At 42.1% G+C, this 24,856-nt stretch overlaps 2 protein-coding genes across 8 annotated transcripts in view; one reads left to right on the forward strand and one right to left on the reverse strand.

The window, feature by feature from the left end:
- Nucleotides 1–24,856, forward strand: part of CEBPZOS (CEBPZ opposite strand) — a 50,654-nt gene that overhangs the window by 6,834 nt on the left and 18,964 nt on the right. The window contains exons 1-2 of one of the 7 annotated variants that reach the window (XM_058683051.1): nt 14,698–14,777; nt 20,139–20,202. The exons of 1 other annotated variant lie outside the window; for it this stretch is intronic. The gene's annotated coding sequence lies outside the window, so the exon portion shown is untranslated. Of the gene's footprint in view, nt 1–14,697; nt 14,778–20,138; nt 20,203–23,600; nt 23,706–24,152; nt 24,435–24,856 lie in introns of those variants that run through there. 5 more of the 7 variants (XM_058683053.1, XM_058683052.1, XM_058683057.1 and 2 more) reach the window with 5 other exon arrangements.
- SULT6B1 (sulfotransferase family 6B member 1) lies at nt 928–18,440 on the reverse strand. The gene is made up of 7 exons (XM_058683058.1): nt 18,242–18,440; nt 16,203–16,315; nt 11,794–11,883; nt 10,537–10,663; nt 7,258–7,352; nt 3,768–3,924; nt 928–1,228 (listed from the first exon to the last, which is right to left on the reverse strand). Exons 1-7 carry the CDS (start codon nt 18,438–18,440, stop codon nt 1,098–1,100), a joined length of 912 nt encoding a protein of 303 aa, XP_058539041.1. The 3' UTR covers nt 928–1,097.

Raw genomic sequence — 24,856 nt, forward strand, 5'->3', positions numbered from 1 at the left:
TGTAGTGAGGGACAGAGGAATTATTCTGGGAGGACAAAAAATTGTGCATCACTGGGAGGCCTGTCTCATCTACACACCATTCAGACACCAATTTACGTGTGTCTCTGATAGTATCTGCTTATGCTCTTATGTGAACCCAGAGCATGAAAGAAGTTACAACCCCAGCATGCCACATTAGCAAGAGTATCCCCTTTAGACAGCTAAATGGTCTTTCCTCAAAAAGCAAATGGGCGCCTGGGTGGCTCAGTCGGTTAAGCATCCGACTTCGGCTCAGGTCATGATCTCACAGTTTGTGGGTTTGAGCCCCGCATCGGGTTCTGTGCTGACAGCTCAGAGCCTGGAGCCTGCTTCGGATTCTGTGTCTCACTCTCTCTCTCCCCCAGCCCCCGCTCGTGCTTTCTCTCTCTCTCAAAAATAAATAATAAACATTAAAAAAAGTTTAAAGGGGCACCTAGGTGGCTCAGTCGGTTGGACATCTGACTTCAGCTCTGGTCATGGTCTTGTGGTCTGTGGGTTCGAGCCCCGCATCAGGCTCTGTGCTGACAGTGCGGAGGCTGGAGTCTGCTTCAGATTCTGTGTCTCCCTCTCTCTCTCTGCCCCTTGCCCACTCATGCTCTGTCTCTCTCTCCCTCAAAAATAAACATTAAAAAAAATAAAGTTAAAAAAAAAGTGAACAAACAACTCTGCACTCAAAAACTTCAATGTTATCATCATTATTAATGTTTTATTTATTTTTGAGACAGAGAGAGACAGAGCATGAGCAGGGGACGGGCAGAGAGAGTGAGAAGAGGACACAGAATCCGAAGCAGGCTCCAGGCTCTGAGCTGTCAGCACAGAGCCCGACGCGGGGCTAGAACTCACAGACCGCGAGCGAGATCATGACCTGAACCGAAGTCAGATGCCCAACCGACTGAGCCACCCAGATGCCCCAATGTTATCATTATTATTAAATTCATATTATATATATCTAAACATTGTTTAATTATCATTAGTTGATTATTTGATCAACTTCTTATTTCATTATTTAATAATCATTCAGGAAAAGAAAATACCCATGCCTGCTGAATTGGCAATCGGATGGCAGTAGGATTCCTACTTCAAGGGTGGCAGTAGGATTCATACTTCAACTTTGCTCCTAGGGAAGTGCCTGCCAAGCACTGTTTGAATTTTTCATCCATTTCCTGGTTCTGAGTTTCACTGAACAAATTTTTCCAATCACCAACTTCACCTACAATACACACAAAAATAACAGACCCGGACACCTGTTAGAAGATAGTTTCCTCATTTTTTTTTTTTAGCTATTTATTACATTTTATTTTTATTTTTATTTGAGTATGGTTGGCACACAGTGTTACATTCGTTTCAGGGGTATCACATAGTGGTTCGACAACTAGACACACTATGCTGTGCTCACAAGTATAGCTGCCATCTGTCACCATACAATGCCATTTATAATACCGTTACCTGTGCTGTGCCTTTTAGTCCCATGACTTGTTCCTTACTTAACTGGAAGCCTGTACCTCCTACTTCCCTTCACCCATTTTACCCATCCCCCTATTTCTTCTTGATTTTACCATTTTTTCAGTGCAGCATTTCACTTTGAAATGTGAAATGGAGACATGAAGAAAATTAAGCAGTCTTAAAAATGAATGTAGTTGCTCCTGTAAAGTTAATGGTATCCATTGGGGCCTCCCCATCTGTGGCATAGTAGGTGATGTGCTTTCTTTATATCACCGAAGGGATGTTGGCCTCGGTCATCTCCTAGCCCCACCCCTGTCTCAACACTTGAGACCTAAAATGCCACTATCTGAGAGTCATTCTTTTTTCCCCCTCTGTAAAGTCTTTTAAATACCTTACCCCTTGAGAAGTTATCATTTTACAACAGGTTTTGGTTAAGACCTCAGATGCTGATAATTTTGTAAAAAGTTACTACTTTGCCTAAGATTAGGATATGTTTTTCTTATTCCTTTTAAAAACAAAGGAAGTTGCTTCTTTCTTTAGAATCTTTTGGTGATTTGGGTTGAAGTTGCAAGTTCCTTGTTGCATAGCCATTGAAATGTATGTTTATAAAGAGGGAAAATGACAAGGAAGTGCTTGGATGTATGAAGGGAATAACATAAAACACAAAGCTGTTTACAAATGTCATCCACTATAAAAAACATCACAGAATGAGGCTGGAAGAAATATGCCAAAAAGTTAAATTTGCCTCTGGTGGGAGAAATGTGAATAATTTTTAATGCTCTTGCACATTTACCTGTGCCTTCTGGATTTTTGCAAAGAATATTGTAAAATACTTAAGTTACCGCTTTATTTTAGAATTTTTCTGTTCTGAATAGTGCGTGATTAACGCCTGGGTGTTTCAGTTGGTTGAGCGTCCGACTTTGGTTCAGGTCATGATCTTGCAGGTTTGTGAGTTTGAGCCCTGTGTCGGGCTCCATGCTGGCAGCTCAGAGCCTGGGGCCTGCTTGGGATTCTGTGTCTCCCTCTTTCTCTGCCCCTCCCCTGCTCTCTCTCTCTCTCTCTCTCTCTCTCTCTCTCAAAAATAAACATAAAAAAAATTTTTAAAAAGCAATATAAAGAGAAGTTCTATTTTCTTCCCCCTCCTTTAAAGCTAATCAAACAAGGCCTAAAAATCAGGGGTAAAGTCAGGAATCAAGCCCAAGCTAGATTTACATTCAATGTTCCATTCACAGTGGGTATTTTAGATGGGTCTTCATTTGATAAAGTAAAGTGGAGTAGACTCAAGTAAACCTACGTTCAAATCCTGACTCCATCGATCATTAGCTTTGTGGCAATGGACAAATTAATTTCCCTGAACTTTGGTGCCCACATTTATAAAATTAAGGAATTCATGAATTTTTTTGCTGTAAAATTTATGCCTAGGAAAAGGTCTAACACATAGTGCTGCCTCTAAATCATGTTATACTTTATATATATATATATATATATATATATATATATATATATATATATATATATATATATAATTTTAAAAAACTGGTAATACCTAACCTATATTATCATAAACTGTCATAAGAAGTTAGATTGCCTTTAAAAAAATCACAGTTCTCAACCAACAGGGCAGTAAGAGGTGGCCAATGAGGTATAAAGAAGTCACTGATGAGGCTTCACACAAAGTTCTTTAAAGGGGCCTCACTCAGCTAACATGCGATTCTGTATCTTGCTATTCCCTGTTTATTTTAAAAATATAGAATCCTTTAGTTTTAATGTAATGGTGGAGCTCTGGCTGTTGTCCTGCCATCACATACTGGCAAGCAGAAAGGTACAAGGAACTTAGTACTCTAAAAGATACTTTAGATATTGTGGAACTCACTCAGTCTACTTCTGTGGAATTAGTACACAGTAGAAGTATACTACTCAGTGGAACTCAGTCTACTTTGAACTCACTGTGTCCAAACTTATTGAGGGAGAAACAAGAAAATCCTGTCTTAACTGAAGATAAAAGTATTTGGATTGGGGCACCTGTGTGGCTCAGTTGGTTAAGTGTCTGCCTTCCGCTTAGGTCATGATCTCATGGTTCGTGGGTTCAAGCCCCACATCTGGCTTAGTGCTGACAGCTCAGAGCCTGGAGCCTGCTTTGGATTTGGGGTCTCCCTCTCTCTCTCTGCCCCTCCCCTGCTGGTGCTCTGTCCGTCTCTCTTGTCTCTCAAAAATAAATATACATTAAAAAAATTATAAAAATAAAGTATTTGGATTGCCTGTTACATGCAAACCAATGGATGTCCCAGAAACAAATGCGACTTTACCTTTGCGGAACAGGAAGGGCCCAACGGCACCGTGTGTTTCCTGGGACTTTGCTCGCATTGCTTGGAAGGTACTCTGGGCTGAGATGGTTTGGATCTGCTCCCCGGTTAAAGAGAATCCAAAGAACTCAGCAATTTGTTTTATTCCAGCGGTCAGGTTCTGAAAACAACATTTTCAAGGATAAACTTCTTTCTATGGGAATTGTGCCCGAGCAAAGACAGGTTTCTTAGCCAGAATGGATTTACTAAGCCTACCTCTCCAACTCACCTTTTCATCTCTCTCTTTAGACTTTCTTTGATACTTCTGTATCAATATTTGAGATAGCCCTACAAAATATTCTGTATTGTTTTTACTTTGTAGTTTCAATGGGTGACTCTTACTAAACTCCTCAGGATACAAATAATGATAGCAAGCATTAAGTAGTAGGTCTTATCTAAGATGATACTCATTTTATTAAAAAGCACCAGTCTAGGGGCACCTGGGTGGCTCAGTCGATTAAGCATCCGACTTTGGCTCAGGTTATGATCTCCCAGTTTGTGAGCAAGCCTTGCATCGGGCTGTGTGCTGACAGCTCAGAGCCTGGAGCTTGTTTCAGAATCTGTATCTACCCCTCTGTCTCTCTGCTTCTCCCTGGCTCTTGCTGTCTCTCTCTCAAAAATAAACATTAAAAGAAATAATAAAAAAAAAAAAAGCACCAGTCTAAATGAGCTGAGGAAATCAATGTATTTGTACATGCCCATTCCAATTCTCTTTTCTTCTGAATCCTATTTATAGCTAATGTTTAATTCTATCCAGAAAGTCTAATTTTTAGAATCCTGAAAACTAGAAGGAATCTTGCAATTAATCTTGTCTAAATACCCTTGTAACCAGTATCCCTACCAATGAAGATTCATAATCTTCTAGAACAGTTTCTTAAACTGTATTCTACAAAACACTAATTTACTTCAAGGTGGCTATAGATGTTTTGTGAAAAAAGAAAAAAAAGAAAAGAAAAGGAGAGTGAAGGGTGAGGTCAAATAAGTTTGGAATCCTTTTGGTTACATAAAGAGAAGTTTGTTTTGTTTTTCCTACAGGATCTCTCACTCTTGAGTATGTCAGCTTGCAATGTGAATGTCCCAAAAGACCCACAGTCCCCAAATCAGTTTGAATAGGCAACCTCCAAGCAAGAATTATTAACATCTGGGCAACATGGCATTCCATGGAACACAAGTTTCAGAAACATCATTGTAGACTAGAAGGATAAAAGACTAAATTAGTATGTTCTCTCATGTTACATAAATGCACTCGAGAAACAGAAGGGATGGATTCATTCATACTTCCCTTTGATAAGAATGTCAGAGGAGACTGGTGTTAATAACCCAATTCCTCTAGAAAGCATTTTGCATGCTCCCTTTTTAACATACTTTCTCTACTGGAGTCCAGGACTCTGGCTTCCCTCCTGCCTCATTAGCCCCTCCTCCATCTCCTTTGCTGGTTCCTCCTGTTTCCCAAACAGTCTATATGGGGGACTCTAGGGCTCAGTTCTTGGTCTCCTTCTCTTCCCTATGTATATACTTACGTACATGTAAGTATGTAATCTCATAGCTTTAAATGCCATCTATGTGCCAAATTTATATATACAGCCCAGCACTCTCTCCATTCAACACGTTTATAGTCAACTTGACCTCTCCATTTGGATGACTAATAAACATCTCAGACTAAGCATGTGCAAAGCCAAACCCCTGATCTTTCCCACAATCTCACTTCACCTGCTGGCATCTCGTACTCAAGGGACGACTCAGTTGGTCCTCTCAGTTGGTCAGGCCAATGATATTGGAGTCTTATTTGACTTCATTTTTCTCTCACTGCTCTTTCTCCCATCCAATCCAGCAGCAAATCCTAATAGCTCTTCTTCAACAAATATTCAGAATTTAACTACTTATTACTTCCATTGCCACTTCTGGTCTAAGCCACAATCTTCCTTTGCCTGGACTACTATACTACTCTCCTCATGGGTTTCTCTACACAATCTTTGCTTCTCTCTAGTACGTTTTCATACACCAACCAGAATGAACCTGTTAAAAACACAACTCCTATCACTTTTCTGCTCGAATCCCATAATGGTTTTCTATTTCACTCAGAGTGAAGGCCAAAGTAATTTCAATGGCTGGCCACATTATTCCCCTCACTCCTCTCTACCCCACTCGCTTGCCTCTGTTCTCATTGGTTAATCTCCCCTGGTTCACCCCTACTGACCCAGCCACATCCGCCTCCTTCATATCACTTAACCATACCAGGAACACTCCTACCTCAGGGCGTTTGCTCCAGTTGGTTCTGTATGCCTGGAAAATTCTTATTCCAGTTACCTACTCTGCTTACTCTCTCATCTTCTTTAAATCTTTGCTCAAATCACATCCATTCCATGAGGTTTCTACCAGCTATCTTATATGGGGATTTGTCCAACATCCCAATTCCCTACCCCAGACATTTCCAGTTTTCCTTAATCAATTATACCATTTCTTTTTTCTCACATATTATAAACATTTTTAAAATGTTATATTTATTGTTTTTCTCTCTCCCTGCCTCTTCCAGCTAGAAGGTAAGCTTCTCCAGGGCAGTGAATTTTGTCTTGTCTGTTCACTGATGTATCACAAGGGCCTAGAACAATGCTGGGCAGCACTAAATGTTCATGAATGGGGGAGGGGAAGAAAAAAAAAGAGGTTAGAGTGGGAGACAGCCAAAGCATAAGAGACTCTTAAAAACTGCGAGCTGGGGCGCCTGGGTGGCGCAGTCGGTTAAGCGTCCGACTTCAGCCAGGTCACGATCTCGCGGTCCGTGAGTTCGAGCCCCGCGTCGGGCTCTGGGCTGATGGCTCGGAGCCTGGAGCCTGTTTCCGATTCTGTGTCTCCCTCTCTCTCTGTCCCTCCCCCGTTCATGCTCTGTCTCTCTCTGTCCCAAAAATAAATAAACGTTGAAAAAAAAAAAAAAAAAAAACTGCGAGCAAACTGAGGGTTGATGGGGGGTGGGAGGGAGGGGAGGGTAGGTGACAGGTATTGAGGGCATCTTTTGGGATGAGCACTGGGTGTTGTATGGAAACCAATTTGACAATAAATTTCATATATTAAAAAAATAAATGTTCATGAATACCAATTTAAAAAATAACATTATATGGAAAAATCAATTCATAGCCAAATGCATGTTCATTTCCATCTCAGTTGAAACCTACTTATTATTTCTGCCATTCTTAAGTTGGACTATCTATCACAGAAGGAAAATAAAGCAGCCACTGTTAGTAATAAGTTGCTAAGCATTATTTTATTTCTGTTAAATAAACAACCTAAGCCCCTATGCACTGTTTTTTTTTTTCCCCCTAGCATTGTACCACAAATCTGGAATATTTATTTTTTTAATTGAATACAATATTTGTTCACACAACCAGACATTAAAAGTAGGTTCTCTATGTGATATTTTATAATAAATCTTGCTATAGAATGTCAATAATCAAAATCTTACCTTTTTCAGGTCTTCATATAATATGAACTTAACATTTTCATCATCAAGATGTTTGTTCCAGTTAATGGCAAAATCAAAATAGCTTCCCCAGGAAACTAAAAATATAAGGAAAAAATTCTTAGGGAATTTCAAATAATTGAGGTTAAAATTATAGATGGTTAATTTATGCTTTAAAATATAAACTATATATGTGTGTGTGTATATGCTCAGACAAGATGTTTGTATGTCATTATAAATCCCTGCTCCAGAAGAACTGGCATACGGCCATTCCTGTGTCAGATTTCTATTCATTTTATTATTTTCATAAATAATAACTAAGCAAGTTGCAAACGTGGTTTGATAAAAACTACCAGACATTCATGAATATTTACGTGAATAAAATGATTCAGAAATAGTGAAAGGTACACGAAAAACGACAGATAGTACCAGAAAGAAAAGAAATGATGAGACAGATGTTTTCTCAATCAGCATTGTCCAATAGAAATTTAATGAAAGCCACATCTGTAAATTTTAAAAAATGCTTATTTATTTATTTTTGAGAGAGAGAGAAAGCAGAAGCAAGGGAGGGACAGAGATAAAGGGAGACAGGATCCAAAGCAGGATCTGTGCTGAGAGCACAGAGCCTGGTTTGCGGCTCGAACTCATGAACCGAAAGATCATGACCTGAGCCGGAGTCAGAGGCTTAACTGACTGAACCACCCCGGCATCCCCCCACCACATCTGTAATTTTAAATATTCCAATAACCACATTAAGAAAAGCAAAAAGAGGGGCGCCTGGGTGGCTTGGTCGGTTAAGCGTCCGACTTCGGCTCAGGTCATGATCTCACGGTCCGTGAGTTCGAGCCCCGCGTCGGGCTCTGTGCTGACAGCTCAGAGCCTGGAGCCTGCTTCAGATTCTGTGTCTCCCTCTCTCTCTGACCCTCCCCCGTTCATGCTCTGTCTCTCTCTGTCTCAAAAATAAATAAACGTTAAAAAAAATTAAAAAAAATCAAATGTCTTGCTCAACATCACCCCAGTGTGAGTGATTTGAACCTGAATTTAAATTCAAGCTCTGCTACTTAGTGGCTGTGTGAGCTTTTTATGCCTCTATTTCCATCTTTACAAAAGGGGACAAGTATAGTATTTGTCCCCATGGGGTTCTTAAGAGAAATGGAAATTTTGGGGAGCATCTGGGTGGCTTAGTCCGGTTAAGCGTCCAACTCTTGGTTTCGGTTCAGGTCATGATTTCATGGTTCGTGTATTCGAGTCCCTCATCGGGCTCCACGCTGACAGCACAGAGCCTGCCTGGGATTCTCTCTCTCCGTCTCTCTCTGCCCCTCCTCTGCTCTCTGTCTCTCAAAATAAATAAACTTAAAAAAAAAAATGAAATGTTAAAATGTACGTGAGAGATAGTATATAGTGCCTGCCATGTAGTAATTGCTCAGTAAGTGGTAACTATTCTATCTAATATTAATTACTAATATATAATAATAAGTGATGAAGCCAATCCAGTCCTCTCCTTGCAAATCCTGCATGTTTTCCAGTACATTGAGCTTCCTTTATAACTTGAACGTAACAAAGCGTGCAAAGCAGAAACTTTGTACCACTTAGTGAGTGGTTTCCAGACAAACAAAACTTTGATCGTGGTGCTTCATAAGCACCTTCTGTACACTTCCCCCCCCCCCCGCCCCATCCCAATACTTAATCTGTGCTTAGGAGCCAATACTGTACCCAGTGGCCATGCATGTGGGGCGTGGTGTTGCTGTGCTGGTCACCTTTAGAAGTGGTCCTCTTTGGGCACCTGGGTGGCTCAGTCGGTTAAACATCCCACTCTCGATTTCAGCTCAGGTCATGATCTCACAGTTTCATGTGTTTAAGTCCCACATCAGTCTCTGCATTGACAGTGCAGAGCCTGCTTGGGATTCTCCCTCTCTCTCTGCCCCTCCCACACTTGCGCTGCTCTGTCTCTCTCAAAATAATAAATAAGTCCGTGAGCAAATAAATAAATAAATAAATAAATAAATAAATAAATAAAACTTTAAAAAAACATGTTAGGATGAGCACTGGGTGTTGTATGTAAGCGATGAACCATGGGAATCTACCCCCAGAACCAAGAGCAGACTGTACACGCTGTTTGTTAGCCAATAAAATAAAATAAAAGTGGTTCTCTTAGAGTGACCTGTCAACAACTTCTCAAGGATCATGTGGCATTAACTCTGCCTTCTATGACACTGCCAAGACTGAAAAGAGTCACCAACTAAAGGAGGCATCTTTAATCTCTGGCCATTATACCCATGGAAGCAGAGTCACTGGGACTTACAAGCAGTGGGACCACTGGCAAGTGTTTTAACTTTTTGGACTGGTTTTCTCATCTGTGCAAGGGGCTGGAAATACTTTATTCATAGTTTGTTATAGTCTTAAATGAAATCATGCACATACAACACCTCCTTTAGTACATTGGAGCATCAGTAGGCACTTACAAGAGTTTTTTTTTAAGTAATCTCTACACCCAATGTGGGGCTCGAACTCACAACCCCAAGATCAAGGGTTGCGTGCTCTACTGACTGAGCCAGCCCGAAGCCTCAGTAGGCACCTACAAAATTGCAGTTATCAATAACCAGAGGTAAAACATCAACATGGTCTAACAAAGCCTTTTCCTTTCTGGCAAACAAATATCTTAGATGTGTTTGCTCAATGTCATGGTTTTATCTCTCTCTCTCTTTTTTTTTTTTTTTATCATTGTGTTATATAGAGACGTAGGGGAAATTAACCAGAGATGCTTTTCTACATGACTCCGTATAGGCCTCTTGGTCCTATGTCTGTTCTATGGCCACCTCATACTTATAGGCAACATGTAAATTGCCCAAATTATTTTTAAAAACAGTAATGTATTATTGTTTGATGTGCAGAACTAGTAGTGCTATAAAACTTCATTAAAGTTTCATTAAAAGCAACTTTTTGGCGGGCGCCTGGGTGGCTCAGTCGGTTGAGCGAACGACTTCGGCTCCGGTCACGATCTCGCGGTCCGTGAGCTTGAGCCCCGCGTCAGGCTCTGTGCTGACAGCTCAGAGCCGGAGCCTGTTTCAGATTCTGTGTCTCCCTCTCTCTGACCCTCCCCCGTTCATGCTCTGTCTCTCTCTGTCTCAAAAATAAATAAACGTTAAAAAAAATTTTAAATAAAAGCAACTTTTTGGTTCCTGGATCCTCCCTAGTCTTCTTTCTTTACCTTAAAATACATTTGATTTTTTGTACTTTTGTGGTCATCTGTCAAAGTAAGAATTCCTTCACCAACAGCCATACCTTGGCCTTTCATGAACTGTCTGAAGAATTCATCCCAGGAGCCATAGCTTGGAATATCAGGGACATTGTTGTGGAAATGGAAAAAAGATACTGCTGTATCTTTAGGGTTTCGAAATATCACCAATATCTAGAAAGATAAAATTAAGTTAATTTATTCAGGTCTATATTTTGAACTTTGGAAAAGTGAAGGGGTGAACAATATTATTGTGTAATCTTGTATACGATATAATTTTGTTAACATTGAAGAAATTGAAGAAGCAGGGGTGGCAGATGGGGAAGTCTGGGGAGAGGGAAGAGAAAAGAAGAAAAAGCAGACTGATGTTGTAGCAGAGAACTTTTGCTAATGAACTTAGACATTAAGAAGGCATGTGTAGAAGATATGAAAAAAGCAAGGTGCCTGGGTGGCTTAGTCGGTTAAGTGTCTGACTCTTGAGTTCGGCTTAGGTCACAATCTCATGGTTTGTGGGATCGAGCCCCAAGTCAGGTTCTGCACTGACAGTGCAGAGCCGGCTTGAGATTCTCTCTCTCTCTCTCTCTCTCTCTCTCTCTCTGCCCCTCCCCCAGCTAGCATGTGTTCATGCGTGAGCAGTGCACACACTCTCTCTCTTTCTCAAAATAAATAAATAAACGTTAAAAAAAAAAAAAAGAAGATACCAAAAAGGAAAAAAGGGCAAGCTCATTAGAATAGTCATAAGGGCATGATCTGGAAGGGTAAACCACAAAGTAAAAATTGCAAAATAATATTAAAGAAAAAGTAATATTAAGGACAATGAAAATAATGTTCAGAGTTTGGTCAGCGAAGATCAAACAATGATAAGAGGAGCCAAAGCACCTATAGTTATGTTTGCAGGACATGAAGTTTGCTATTATACGTGAAATTCAGAAATAAAATTGCTTCAGACCTCACATAAATAATGCTCACCAGAAAGAACAAAAAAACACAACTTCTCATTTTCCTATCGCATTCTTTTGTTAAACTCTCTAAATATCTTAGTGGGATTCTGGAATCTATTCACTATAAAACAGATTTTAAAATATGTTCAATTCTAGGTATATGTTTTATATCCTAGCTGAAAATGCATTCACTTTGAGCACAATAGCAAATATATTTGAAGAAAGAACAGAAGAAATGCTAAATCACACGTTTCATTTCTCAAAATTCTATGATAAGATGCAGACTTCATCACATAGCTCAGAAAGGCAATATCTAGACATTAAAAACTTCAAACTGAAATACGAGTAGGGAGGGACACTCACCTTGGCTTTATTCTTGAAGATGGACCCAGGTAATTTGTCATAATGGAGATGAGTTGCCAGAATCCTTGGGGATGGAAACGGTTTCATTCTCTTAAAAAGTAAAGTAAAAAGTAAAAGCGTGTATGTCTTATGGTGAGTCGCTCTTAAGTGTAGTATCTGAATGGTAGTTCCAAGTATCACTACTGTGCCTTTTCTATTTCCCCCTCCAGTTTTTAAAATTTATTTCTGTTTTCTTAATTTGTGGGGATGAGGAATGGAGAAAGTCATAAATAATTTAAATCATCCTTCTGGACCGCCTTATAGGGTTTGGCTTACCATTTAGGAGGGGTCTTTTTTTTGAAAATTTTACCTCTTCTACAATCACACTAAATTCTTTTTAGAATTGACTCTTTGCAGCTCATAATTTGTGATCTATTCTGTCTTCATTTGGCTCTCTTCTATAGTCAAGGTCTTTACCAGAAATATTCAAGTTTTTCCATAGGTCTCCCAAACCCACTTTTAATATCTAGACTTTTTTTTGCCAATAAGATTCCATGCAATCAAATATCCTAACAGAACCTGGAAGTGCACAGTCACTTGAATATCTGAGAAATATTTTACTAGAGAAATTCTTGTCAATGTAAGGACTCAGTGATTGATTCTTTGTGTGTGTGTGTGTGTGTGTGTGTGTGTGTGTGTGTCTGCTTCTACTGATAATTTTAAAAATGAAGTTACCTGTTTAATCTGCCAGCGTTAAGGGTTTTAGTACGTTATATGGGCTAAAGCCTCGAGTTTCATTTCCACACTTGTAGAGGTCACTCGCAGCTGGGGCACATTATTTCAAGTGGTAAAATGATATTTAGACGTTTATAGCCAATGTTTCTGTAGAAACTTAGTGGACATCAGACACCAGCTCATGTCATGATCTTGCAGTCCATGAGTTGCAGCCCCGCCTTGGGTTCTGTGCTGACAGCTTAGAGCCTGGAGCCTGCTTCAGATTCTGTGTCTCCCCCTCTCTCTCTACCCCTCCCCTGTGCGCGCTCTCTCTCTCTCTCAAAAATAAAATAAACATAAAAATTTTTGAAAAAAAAAAGAAACTTAGTGGACATCTCAACTCAAGCAAGAGCCAAAAAAAAAAAAAAAAAAGGAAAAAAAAACACCTGAGATTTTAAAAATAAAAAACCAATTTAAGTCAATGATATGGGTTCCAGTGGCAATTAATAGTCATAATACTTGAGGGGCATCTGGGTGGCTCAGTCGGTTAAGCTCAGATCATGATCTCACAGTTTGTGAGTTTGAGCCCTGCATCTGGCTCTGGGCTGACAGCTCAGAGGCTAGAGCCTGCTTTGGATCCTCTGTGTCCTTCTCTCTCTGCCTCTCCCTTGCTTGCACTCTCTCTCTCTCAAAAATAAATAAACATTAAAAAAGAAGAGAATAGAATAGTCGTAATACTTGATTTACATCAAATTTCCCTAATTTTTAGTTTTGAACATCACTTTTACATTCATTCACAGCAATCCACTCAGGTGGATATTATAACCCCCATTTTAGAGATTAACAAATGACTTTGAGGTTTTAAGGGCTTTGTGCAAAATCGCACAGATGGTAATTTTCAGATTAAGTTATAGAATGTAGTTTCCACTGCACTGTATGGCCAAAAATCACAAAAAGACATATGAGAAATGGTAAAGTTCCTAATAGGATTAAAGAAATATCCAGGGAGAAAACGGGAAATAACTGTAACAAAACTGATGTGTCAACGAAAATGTGTGATGGGGCCAAACTATAAGCAATGTAAAGACTGGATATAGACATATTTTAAGAAAATACATGTATTTAATTTTATTTATTTTTGTAAGTAATCTCTATGCCCAATGTGGGGCTCAAACCCACAACCCGGAGATCAAGAGCTCACATGGGGCACCTGGGTAGCTCAGTCTGTTGAGCATCCGACTCTTGGTTTTGGCTCAGGTCAAGATCTCACAGTTTGTGGGTCTGAGCCCCTCATTGGGCTCTGTGCTGAGGCACAGAGCCTGCTTGGGATTCTCCGTCTCCCTCTCTCTCTTCCCCTCCCCTGCTCATGCACTCTCCTTCTCTCTCTCAAAGTAAATAAATAAATTTTAAAAATTATAAATAAAAGGGGAGTTGGAGGGGAGCCTGGCTGGCTCAGTCAGAGCATGCAACTCTTCATCTCCAGATTGTGAATCTGAGTCCCAATTCGGATGTTGAGTTTACTTTAAAAAAAGTTGGAGGGGCACCTGGGTGGCTCAGCTGGTTAAGTGTCTGACTTCGGCTCAGGTCATGATCTCACGAGTTCGAATTCGTGCCTGCATCGAATTCAAGCCCTGCATCGGGCTCTGTGCTGACAGCTCAGAACCTGGAGCCTGCTTCAGATTCTGTGTCTCCCTCTCTCTCTCTCTGCCCCTCCCCCGCTTATGCTGTGTCTCATTCTGTCTCTCAAAAATGAAGAAATTTTAAATAAAAATTACTTTTTAAAAAAAGTTGGAAAGCTAGAGAAATGTTAGCATAAATTTTAAAAGTGATGATACACACCCTCTTTAGAAAAAAGGTTATGCAGTAGCCTGGAAAGGAGAAATCAATGGGGCTTTTCATTAGCCCGTTCATCTCTACCTAGGAAAGTTTCTTAAAACTCCTGTCCCCACATCCTGAGCTGGTCCTGACCTCCCACCTCTGGGCCCTGCTGTGGCTGCTAGGCCTCTGCTTCCTCCTGACGTTGCAACCCACCAGATCCAGGATGCACGCTTAGCTCCCCACTCCAGCCCAGCCCCAAGTCCCTGAATACCTTACCTGCCTGTGTTTTTCTGTTACTTTAACCCAATCCATGGAAATGGGCTTCCTTCCCCCTAGGATCCAACTTTTCAGTTTGTATTTGTCATCATGCCATGTGTCTCTGTCGTTTTCCAGAAACCCCTTCGTCACTCCCGATCCAGTGACTTAATTCTCAGTAACTGAGTTCTTCTGTCTGCTTGTTGGGAGTCCTGGCAGTAAGCATCTCTGAAAGTTTTGCTGAGACTGTAGTCCGCCCCCCCACCAAATGCGTTTCTGGCGGGGCTGGGGCTGGCCCTCCTCCCATCTGTCCTGTCCAGGCACTGAAGTCTTGAGGCAGATCCTTCCTCCCTCCCTGTCCTTGCCTTTCCTGCCTGGGAACAGAACTTTCTGTCTCACACCCAAGCCTCACCTGGTTACATTGGTAGTGGGAGCAATAACGTGTGGTAAAGTGAATTAGAACAGGTAAGGGGGCGCCTGGGCGGTTCAATAGGTTAAGTGTCCAACTCTTCATTTTGGGTCAGGTCATGATCTCACAGTTTGTGAGATCAAGCCCTGCATCGGGCTCTGTGGTGATAGCATGGAGCCTGCTTGGTGTTCTCTATTTCTCTCTGGCCTTTCCTTGCTCATGCATGCTCTCTCTCTCTCTCTCTCTCCCTGAAAATAAATAAATAAACATTAAAAAAAAGAAAGAACCTTAGGGTGCCTGGGTGGCTCAGTCGGTTAAGCGTCTGACTTCAGCTCAGGTCATGATCTCATAGCTCGTGAGTTCTAGCCCCGCGTCAGGCTCTGTGCTGACAGCTCAGAGCCTGGAGCCTGCTTCGGATTCTGTCTCCCTCTCTCACTCTGCACCTCCCCTGCTTGCACTCTGTCCCTCTCTGTCTCTCTCAAAAATAAAAATTAAAAAAAAAAAAAAAAGAACCTTTATGCACATCAGTGGCTTACTCTCTCAGCTACTACCCTTTCCCATCCCCCCCACACACCAGAGACATCACTGATACAGGGACACCAAAGATAGTGTCTTATTAGGAAAAGACTGGGGGATGCTGACATAAACTGAAAGTAGAATGAGCCAGGCCTTAGAGGAACCCTTCTCTTGCCATCCCACCAAGTTTCTGTCTTCAGAGAGAAAGTTTTTATGGTTTTAATTTTTTTAAAGAGATCTTATTTTTTAAGTAATCTCTACACCCAACATGGGGCTTGATCATACAACCCCAAGATCAAGAGTAGCATGCTTTACTGACTAAGCCAGCCAGGTGCCCCTCATTTTAATTTTTTTCTTCAGGTTTCTCGGCTTACTTTCCCTCCTAGTTCTCTTTAATAAGTAGGCTGTCTATATTGTGCAGAGGTTAAGAAGCCCAAATTGGACAATTTGGGTTCAAATCTTGGCCCTGACATTTATAAGCCCCTTGACCTTGGGCAAGTCTCTGACGGTTTGATCTTTTGAGAAACGGTGATGAGGTTTTTTTGCCCTGAAATGAGACAATCCTTGAAAGATGCTGGGCTTATATGGTACGCACAAAATAAGTTGCAATGATTATTAGTGTTAGTACTTTCTGAACCCAAAACTAAAAAAATCCCCCAAATGGAAGAAGTCTTTCTATGATAATTTACTATAAGTTTAAAGGCTGTTTTGTACTAACCTGATATTTTTCTGGGTCCCCACATTCAAGAATTGGAAATTCTGGATATTCATACTTTTTGTTAGATTCAGCAAATATTAACTCACTAATGATATGTAGAATCCAATTTGAACCTATAAGAAAAATCAGAGAAACAAAGCTCATTAAAAGAACCTTGGTATAGCAAAGGCATGTTACTTGTGCATATACATCATAAAAATTAAAATCTAGGGGCGCCTGGGTGGCGCAGTCGGTTAAGCGTCCGACTTCAGCCAGGTCACGATCTCGCGGTCCGTGAGTTTGAGCCCCGCGTCAGGCTCTGGGCTGATGGCTCGGAGCCTGGAGCCTGTTTCCGATTCTGTGTCTCCCTCTCTCTCTGCCCCTCCCCCGTTCATGCTCTGTCTCTCTCTGTCCCAAAAATAAATTAAAAAAAAAAAAAAAAGAAAAAAAAATTAAAATCTATAGCCACTCTGTGGTGTGTACAATTGGTTCTTCTGCATTTGAAATAAACTGGGCTATGGAAAGAAATAGAGTTTTGTGGAAAATAGAACATACTTACATTAGTATAAATTCAGGTTACCTTATTTTTCAGATTTCTCTTTTAACAAGAGGCAATTCTTCTTAAATCTACAATATGTTCCTTATAGAACAATGTTATGTTATAGAAATGATTGTTTATTATATATCACATATTATTGTACCTTACATTAGTAAATATTTCCTTTGAAAAAAATTTTTAATGTTTATTTTTGGGAGAGAGACAGACAGACAGACAGACAGAGCCTAAGCAGGGGGCAGGGGGGCAGAGAGAGTGGGAGACACAGAATATGAAGCAGGCCCCAGGTTCTGAGCTGTCAGTGCAGAGCCCCGATGCGGGGCTCAAACCCACGAACTGTATGATCATGACCTGAGTCAAAGTCAGACGCTTAACTGACTGAGCCACCCAGGTGCCCCAGTGAATATTTTCTAAAAAAGTATATATAATTTTGAATTTATAAAAACTCAGCATCAAATAATAGAAAAATATCAAATAAAGATGACTTTAGCAAACACTTAGAGATGAAATAACAGTTTAAAAAATCAGATTGTGTAAAATAGGGATTTAGATTCTGTTTTTTTTATCGTTTATTTATTTTTGAGACAGAGAGAGACAGAGCATGAATGGGGGAGGGTCAGAGAGAGGGAGACACAGAATCTGAAACAGGCTCCAGGCTCTGAGCTGTCAGCACAGAGCCCGACGCAGGGCTCAAACTCACAGACCGTGAGATCATGACCTGAGCCGAAGTCGGACGCTTAACCGACTGAGCCACCCAGGCGCCCCTGATTCTGTTTTTTTTTTAATGTATTTATTTATTTTGAGAGGGAAAGAGAGAGGGGGAGGGAGGGAGGGAGGGAGAGAGAGAGAGAGAGAGAGAGAGAGAGAGAGAGAGAGAGCTCATGGGGGAGGGGCAGAGAGAAAGGGAGAGAAAGAATCCCAAGCAGGCTCTGTGCTGACAGCGCTGAGCCCCATGCAGGGCTCAACCCCACGAACCATGAGATCATGACCTGATCTGAAATCAAGAGTCAGATGCCTGACTATGTCACCCCGGTGCCCCACAGATTCTTAATTTATCCTCCATTGATGAATGACCATTGTAACACTGGTTTGAGAAGCTGGAGGATTGATGATGTTTGATCCTGAAAAATAATTACATGGAAATCATCATATACATTATAGACATGGCCATGCTCCTCAGTCAAAAACCAAGATGAAAATCTTTCCTGCTCTCAGTGGCCGATGGCAAATGGACTTTCTTGCATTTCTCTTTCTGGTTGCTAGCCCCACCATGCCTCCCTTTCTGCATCCATCATCCTTCCCTCAGACCCCAGGATTTCTAAATCTAGCAGTTCTGGTTATTGATTTCACAAGCTATGTCCTTAACCATCTTGGTCGTCCTCCTCCCTGACTTCTGGCCAGCTTCATGCGGAGAGGAACCACCTTCCTCCCACCTTTGCCTTGCACCCTGCCCAACGTACTCCTTATGAAAAAGCGCCCTTGTAGAAAATGACTTGTTATTTACCACACTTTGGATAAGATGCAAGCACTATGTCATCGCTTCTGGCTTCAAAGGTGTCCAAGGCCTGGAAAGTTTCTGAAGTGCACATGGTGATGGGGTACGGAATCCCCTGGTGGGTGAAAAACAAGCGAGAAAGTGCAGTTTCTTTTGATTTTTCCAGAGCTTCATCAATGTAGTCAATAAATTTCGACTTGTTGGCCATGCTGGCTTTCTGCTAATGAACCTGTTCTGTGGTTGTCCGGCGGCAGCCATCGCTTTTAAAGGAGTTTTTCAGGAGGTGGAATAAAGGACTCCTCCCATTCACATGAGAAACAAGTCATTTCATTCTCACCCCTTCCTCCCCCCACCTGCCTGTTTGCACGCCCACCTCTGACAAAAGGCAAACCACAGGTGCAAAAACAGGCTGAGGATCAGGGAGTATTACCCCAGGGGTTGATTATATTACCATTATGGACAATCCTCCCAAGGAAAGGAAGAGTAGAATCTCCGACCAGACGATAATAGATAATAACTATCTAGCAAATAGTTCTTTAATTGAGTCAGACATACAATTTTCCATCACCGAATTGAGGAAATTTTAGAAGTCAGCAGAACATATCTTACTGAGGCAGGTAGTACACATAGGGGAGCAACTTTCAATCTCCATTTTACAGAGGGAAAAAAGAGCTGACCAAAGAGGGTTCCCAGTTGGATAGGGTTCTGGGTTTCACTTTATTTATAATAATGTCTTTTTAAAATGTTGGTAAAAAGGTAGAATTGGAATGTCCAACTGTCTTACTATTTTTGTATTTCCTTATGTAACAATGGGATACTAGTCACTGTAGGTGGGAAGGTGGTGTATTTCAGAATCTCCCTCCCCACCCCCTCCCCGCCAAAAAGGGAGGTAAGACTGGACTCCCTGCCAAGCTGCTTAGTGGGATTGTCCCTTACCTTATAAAGAGTCTTTGTTTACCTGGGGAAGGTAGAATTTAAGGTATTAATTCAAATACTGCTGTTGTCCTTAGCTTGCTTCTTAGTGAGTAAAATGTTAAAAAAAGACAATATGCCTGGATCCTGTTTTGACACTAATGCCTGTAATTATAGGAGGATTTGGAGGACTGTTTGGACTTGGTAATGTGAGCTCTGATTCTTCGTAGTCTCCCTAGGCTCAGGGCAAATGGTCAGTCTTACAGTTCTACCTCCTTGACTCTGTTTTATCTGCAAGATTTTATTTTTTAAAGTATTCTCTACACCCAATGTGGGGCTTGAACTCACAACTCCAAGATCAAGAGTCGCATGCTCCATTGACTGAGCCAGCCAGGTGCCCCCCCCCCCCACTTGACTCTTAAGTGTCTACGTGCATGATGCAGGGAAACAGCATGAATGATTGTAAAATAACCTAGATTATATGCTCGTGTGCACTGGTGTGCTTTTGAGTGCGGGTAGGCCCCAGGTTCTGTGCAACCCCAGCTTCCATTTAGCTCCTGGATCCACCTAGGCTGGAGATAAGTGATGGGGGACCTCTCAGACGGCACTGCCCAGGCTTGGTTCACGCTCCTTGGTGGGAGCAGCACAGAAGGTTTGTTCAAAGCTCCTTTTCTTGAGATTACACACATTGCTCCCTCTTTTAAAAAAAATTTTTTTTTAATGTTTATTTGTTTTTGAGAGAGAGAGAGAGAGAGAGAGAGAGAGAGAGACAGATTGTGAGCAGGGAGGGGCAGAGAGGGAGGGAGACACAGACTCTGAAGCAGACTCCAGGCTCTGTCTGAGCTGTCAGCACAGAGCCTGACACATGGCTCAAACTCACAAACCATAAGATCATGACATGAGCGGAAGTTGGATACTTAACTGACTGAGCCACCCAGGTGCCCCGAGACATTGTTCCCTCTTAACTTCTTTTCTTTTTATTTTTTTTCTCTAGGCTATGGACTTACGCCAGATGACAGAGAGAGACAGAATTCTGGAAAGAGAGATTGAGAAAACAGGTGACAAAAAATGTCTAGGGTGATTGAACTCAAGTCTGGTTAGTAAAGCAAGCAAGTGAGGATCAAGAAGCATATGTGCCCATTGGCCGCAGGCTGATTTTTAGGGGCAGGTAAATCGGCCCCTCCTGTGCCATCCCTCCCTTTATGGAGTGGGATGCCCCTTCAGGATTAAATTGTGCTTTTTTTGTCTTCTTTAGCAAGAGAAGTCCTACTTGCTAGTGTAGTACAGGATTGAAATTTACTTTGGAATCTTACATGGAGAGGGCATAGCCTCTTGGTATTTGGGGGAGTTTATTAAAAATTGGCTTCCCTCTCTAGAACTTGAACACCAGAAAGTCAGGGATGATGTGTATGAGTTAGTGGATGCTGAAAACATTCAGGATCCAGGATGGTTTATCTGGTGACACTTTGACATCCTAGAATGGGGACAATGAAGAACCACTCAACTCCAGCCCTGGGCAGCTGGCAAGGTCCTGTCTCCACTGCCTGTGTTTCAGGGACAATGCCACCAGAGGCTCAGTCACCCGCTGTTCTGTGTTCTGTGGCCCTTCTAAGGGAAGGCTGGGTTGCCACCAAGATCCTGGGCCTCTCTTTTCCAGTAGGTGCCTTTTGGCACCAGTGGCCATGGGTCATCTAATCTCTGTAACCTCATGCCAGTTAATTGAAAGAGCTTTATTTGGAGGATCCCAGACAGGTTAGGTAGCTGCTCTTTCTCTGAGATAACCATGGGAGAATGGTCAGCAAACCTCCTACGTATTTATTAGTGAAGAGATCCCTGCTGACTTACACCTGCTACTTGTGAGTCTTTCCAATTGACACTGGTGGGAATCGGTGCCACTTTGAAAATCTGCCATCAGAGTCTTTCCCACCACCCCCAATACCCTCAGCCCTCTACCCCAATTCACTGATTGTATTAACTTAACACAAGTCTCCATTGAAGTCTATATTTCTCCTGTTCTAAACCTTGTGGGCAAATGGTCCTTACCTGCAAACATGTTTGTGAAATCTATGATGGGGTCCAGGATGTGTAAAAAATGAATATGAGGATGCCATATAAGTTTTGTGTAATACCAGGAAACTCCCACTCCAATGGACAGCCTCCTTTAATTAGTTTATATACACTCTCAGTGGAAGTGATTGTGTCTCTGTGCAATTATTTCAGCCTTTGTTATCAAGTTTTTTCTTTTCTTTTTTTTTTTTAATTTGAGAGAGAGAGAGAGAGAGAGAGAGAGAGAGAGAGAGAGAGAGAGAGAGAATCTTAAGCAGGCTCCATGCTTAGCACAGAGCCCAACTCTGGGCTTGATCCCACAACCCTAGGATCATGACCTGAGCCAAAATCAAGGGCCAGATGCTCAACCAACTGAGACGCCCAGGCGCCCTTCTTTTCTTTTCTCAATCTGAACCATTCCAATTTACCTTTTCGTCTTGTTTTGTCACCCTGGTTCATATATCTATGTATGTATGTATGTATATAACAAATATAAATATAAATTATATATTATATCATATTGTGTATTAAATACAATATATATTAAACAAATTCCTGGAAGTCATTGGGGCTGCTTTTGAAATGGGAAATATTTATCCTGGGTGAATCTTTGAATAGAAATGAATCTCTAAAGACTGCACATGTCTTGGCTGGAGGAAAAAGAACATTAACAGAGTAGGTAATAGCTGGGGGTGGAGTTCTGAAAAGTTTTGAGAAAAACAGATCATGACAGCAAAAACAATAACTGACAAAATAAAAAAAAAAAAGACCAAAAAAAAAAAAAAAAGAGATCTTGGGAGAAAAACTGGAGAGAAAGTCAGGTATATAATATTAATAGAATGGGGGCTCAAGCCAGAGATAATTACTATAGAGCAGATAGAAGAGATAGAGACTATATAAAGCCCAGACATTAAGCGGATACTGTTAAAGCCGTGTTGTGGCAGTTGGGGATCTGGATCCGTAGGGACCTGAGTGATCTTGACTAATGACATGCTTTAAATTAGTAGTTTGCAGATCCACATTTCTCACAACTTATGATGGTTTAGTTGTGTAAATGAACCATGTATGTGGCACTGTGGGGGTTGTACAGGAAAACTGGGGACATCACAAAGAGCTCCTCAGAGGCACTTCCTTTACCTGGCTTTGACAAAGACAGCTCCAACTAGCTTGCCAAAGACAACTCATCCCTTCTCTAAAACCTCAGGGGTCCTTCAGATTAGTACCAAGACCCTAGGGGCTCCCGGCTGGCTCAGTCAGAAGCAAGACCCTAATCGCTGTGTACTTTTCATTGGCTATTTGTGAATGTATTTTCCCCCCACTAGACTATAACCTCAATGAAGGTAGATCTGTGTAACTATTTTGGCTAGCCCAGGCTTCGTCTTGTACATAGTACCATAATAGACCTTTATATTCCTTTTCTCCTCTTCTTCCTTCTCCCCTTCTGCTTCTCCTTCTCTTCCTTTTGGGTAGTATAGGCAGTGCATCTCAAAATTCAATTTACAAGCGAATTGTCTAGGGATCTGGCTAAAATGCAGATTCTGATTCAGTAGGTCTGCATTTCCTACAACTTTGTTTTGTTTTTTAAGTAGCCTCCATGACCAGCATGGGGCTCAAGCTCATGTCTCTGAGTTGCTTGCTCTACCGTACTGTGCCAGCCAGGTGCCCCCCTAGGTCTGCATTTCTAAGAAGCTCCCAGGTTGCTGATTCTATCACACTTTGAGTTGCAGAGTGTAGAAAAATAATTGAGCACAGGTTTTCCAGTGTCCCGAGTTCAAATCCAATTTTAACTCTTGTTAACTCTGCTTGTGGGCAGGGTAAAACTCCCGCCTTCTCTGTAAAATGAGATACTCATACCACCTAGTATGACATAGGGTTTTTCTGAGGATTAAATAAATTAACGTACATAGGCGGCAGTCAGGATCTAGTTTCTGTAAGGAAAGCACAACAACGGGGCACTTGGCTGGCTCCGTCGGAAGAACATGCGTTCCTTGATCTAGGGGTCGTGAGTTCCAGCTCCACACGTGTTGAAATTATTGAAATAAATAAAACTTAAAACTTAAAAATAAATAAAACTTAAAAAAATAAAAGGAGCACAATAGGGGCGCCTGGGTGGCTCAGTCGGTTGAGCGTCCGACTTGGGCTCAGGTCACAGTCTCACAGTTCGTGTGTTTGAGGCCCGCATCAGGCTCTGTGCTGACCGCTTGCTCAGAGCCTGGAATCTGCTTCGGATTCTGTGTCTCCTTCTCTCTCTGCCCCCCCCCCCCGCTCACGCTTTGTCTCACTCTGTTTCTTAAAAATAAATAAATGTAAAAAACAAAAATTTTTTTTAAAGGAGCGCAATAAAAAGTAATCACGGGGCGGGGCGGGGCCAACGCCGGGAGGGGCGGGGCTTTGGCAACACTCGCGCATGCGCAGTCCGTAGTAAGCGCCTCAGTAAGAGCGAGGGCTGACTCTAGTTGAGAGTCCTGACTCTTGATCCTCGGAACGCTGAGCCGGGCAGGTTTTCTTTGGCGGGGTAGGAGGTGGGGGGTGGGTGCGCGCTAAAGTTCTGGGTTCATACGGAGGAAAGTTGGGTGTCGCTATATCCATCCATTCAGCGGGAGAGTCGCGGGAGAGGACCGAGTGTTTCCGGGTCGCTCGGCGACCTTGGCCCCGTGAGCGGGCAGTGCAGCCTGCGATGATGCCCGCGGGAGTCGGCTGCGGGCCGGGCGGGAGCGTCCGGGGAGCCCGGGCAGGCGGGAGAGCGCGGGGGGGCCGCCGAGATACACCGGAGACCCGGGGGCCTGGGGGCCGCGCGAGGGCCTGAGGATCGTGGGTAGCCAGCCTGAGGCAGCTCCCGGAGGCCTCGCTGGTTCCTTGGTTCTTGACCGTGGGAATCTGGACAAAGTGCTTTAGCTAATCAAACCCAGGGACGTAGCTGAGAAACCTTGCGTGCGTGCGTGTGAGAGACCTTGCTGTGTGATAAATCGTGTTGCCTGCAGATGCTGAGCCGTGTCGGTTTCCAGCTGTAGTGGACGGATGAGGCGTTTTCAGACGCAACATTTGCACGTTTAAGCTTGTGCACCCTGAATCAGCTTCTCAGCCCGGTGCTTTGTGAACCCCCATGACGCACAGCCCTGCTTTCCTTCGAGCCCATTCGGGGACTGCTTTCTTTTAAACTTCGCCTAAGTTCTGTCCTTCTCCAAAATCTTGTCTAATCTTGTTCCTCCTCTGCTAGTTAGTAACCTAACTTCGTCGTGGACAGGTATGCCTTTGGTGGTCTTTGTCAACTAGGCTTTATCAGTCGTTATAAACACCTTTACTGAAGTCGAGGGACTTGTAATGTAAAATGTGTGTATATATTTTTCAAAAAGGTAAACACTGAATTATACAGTGTTACTTGTACTTTATGTTTTGAACCCTTAACCTCACCTCCCAACAGAACAAAACCAGATTTTATTTGGATTCCTTACACTGTGGTTATGGCTGCAGTCAGGCTTTATTTTTAAGTTAAAAGAATATATATTTTTTTCACCCGTTGAACATTAAAACTTATCCCACGAGGGGCGCCTGGGTGGCGCAGTCGGTTAAGCATCCGACTTCAGCCAGGTCACGATCTCGCGGTCCGTGAGTTCGAGCCCCGCGTCAGGCTCTGGGCTGATGGCTCGGAGCTTGGAGCCTGTTTCC

Source organism: Neofelis nebulosa, chromosome 9 (assembly GCF_028018385.1).
Source record: "Neofelis nebulosa isolate mNeoNeb1 chromosome 9, mNeoNeb1.pri, whole genome shotgun sequence".
Taxonomy (NCBI): domain Eukaryota; kingdom Metazoa; phylum Chordata; class Mammalia; order Carnivora; family Felidae; genus Neofelis; species Neofelis nebulosa.

What these genes read in the sequence shown, in the direction of transcription:
- SULT6B1 (XM_058683058.1), bottom strand. Translation starts at nt 18,440, where the DNA reads ATGGCCAACAAGTCGAAATTTATTGACTACATTGATGAAGCTCTGGAA. An exon ending in TGCATCTTATCCAAAGTGTG is followed by an intron (nt 16,316 to 18,241) that starts GTAAATAACAAG and finishes TTTTTCTTATAG; the next exon opens with GTTCAAATTGGATTCTACAT. An exon ending in GGGACCCAGAAAAATATCAG is followed by an intron (nt 11,884 to 16,202) that starts GTTAGTACAAAA and finishes TTACTTTTTAAG; the next exon opens with AGAATGAAACCGTTTCCATC.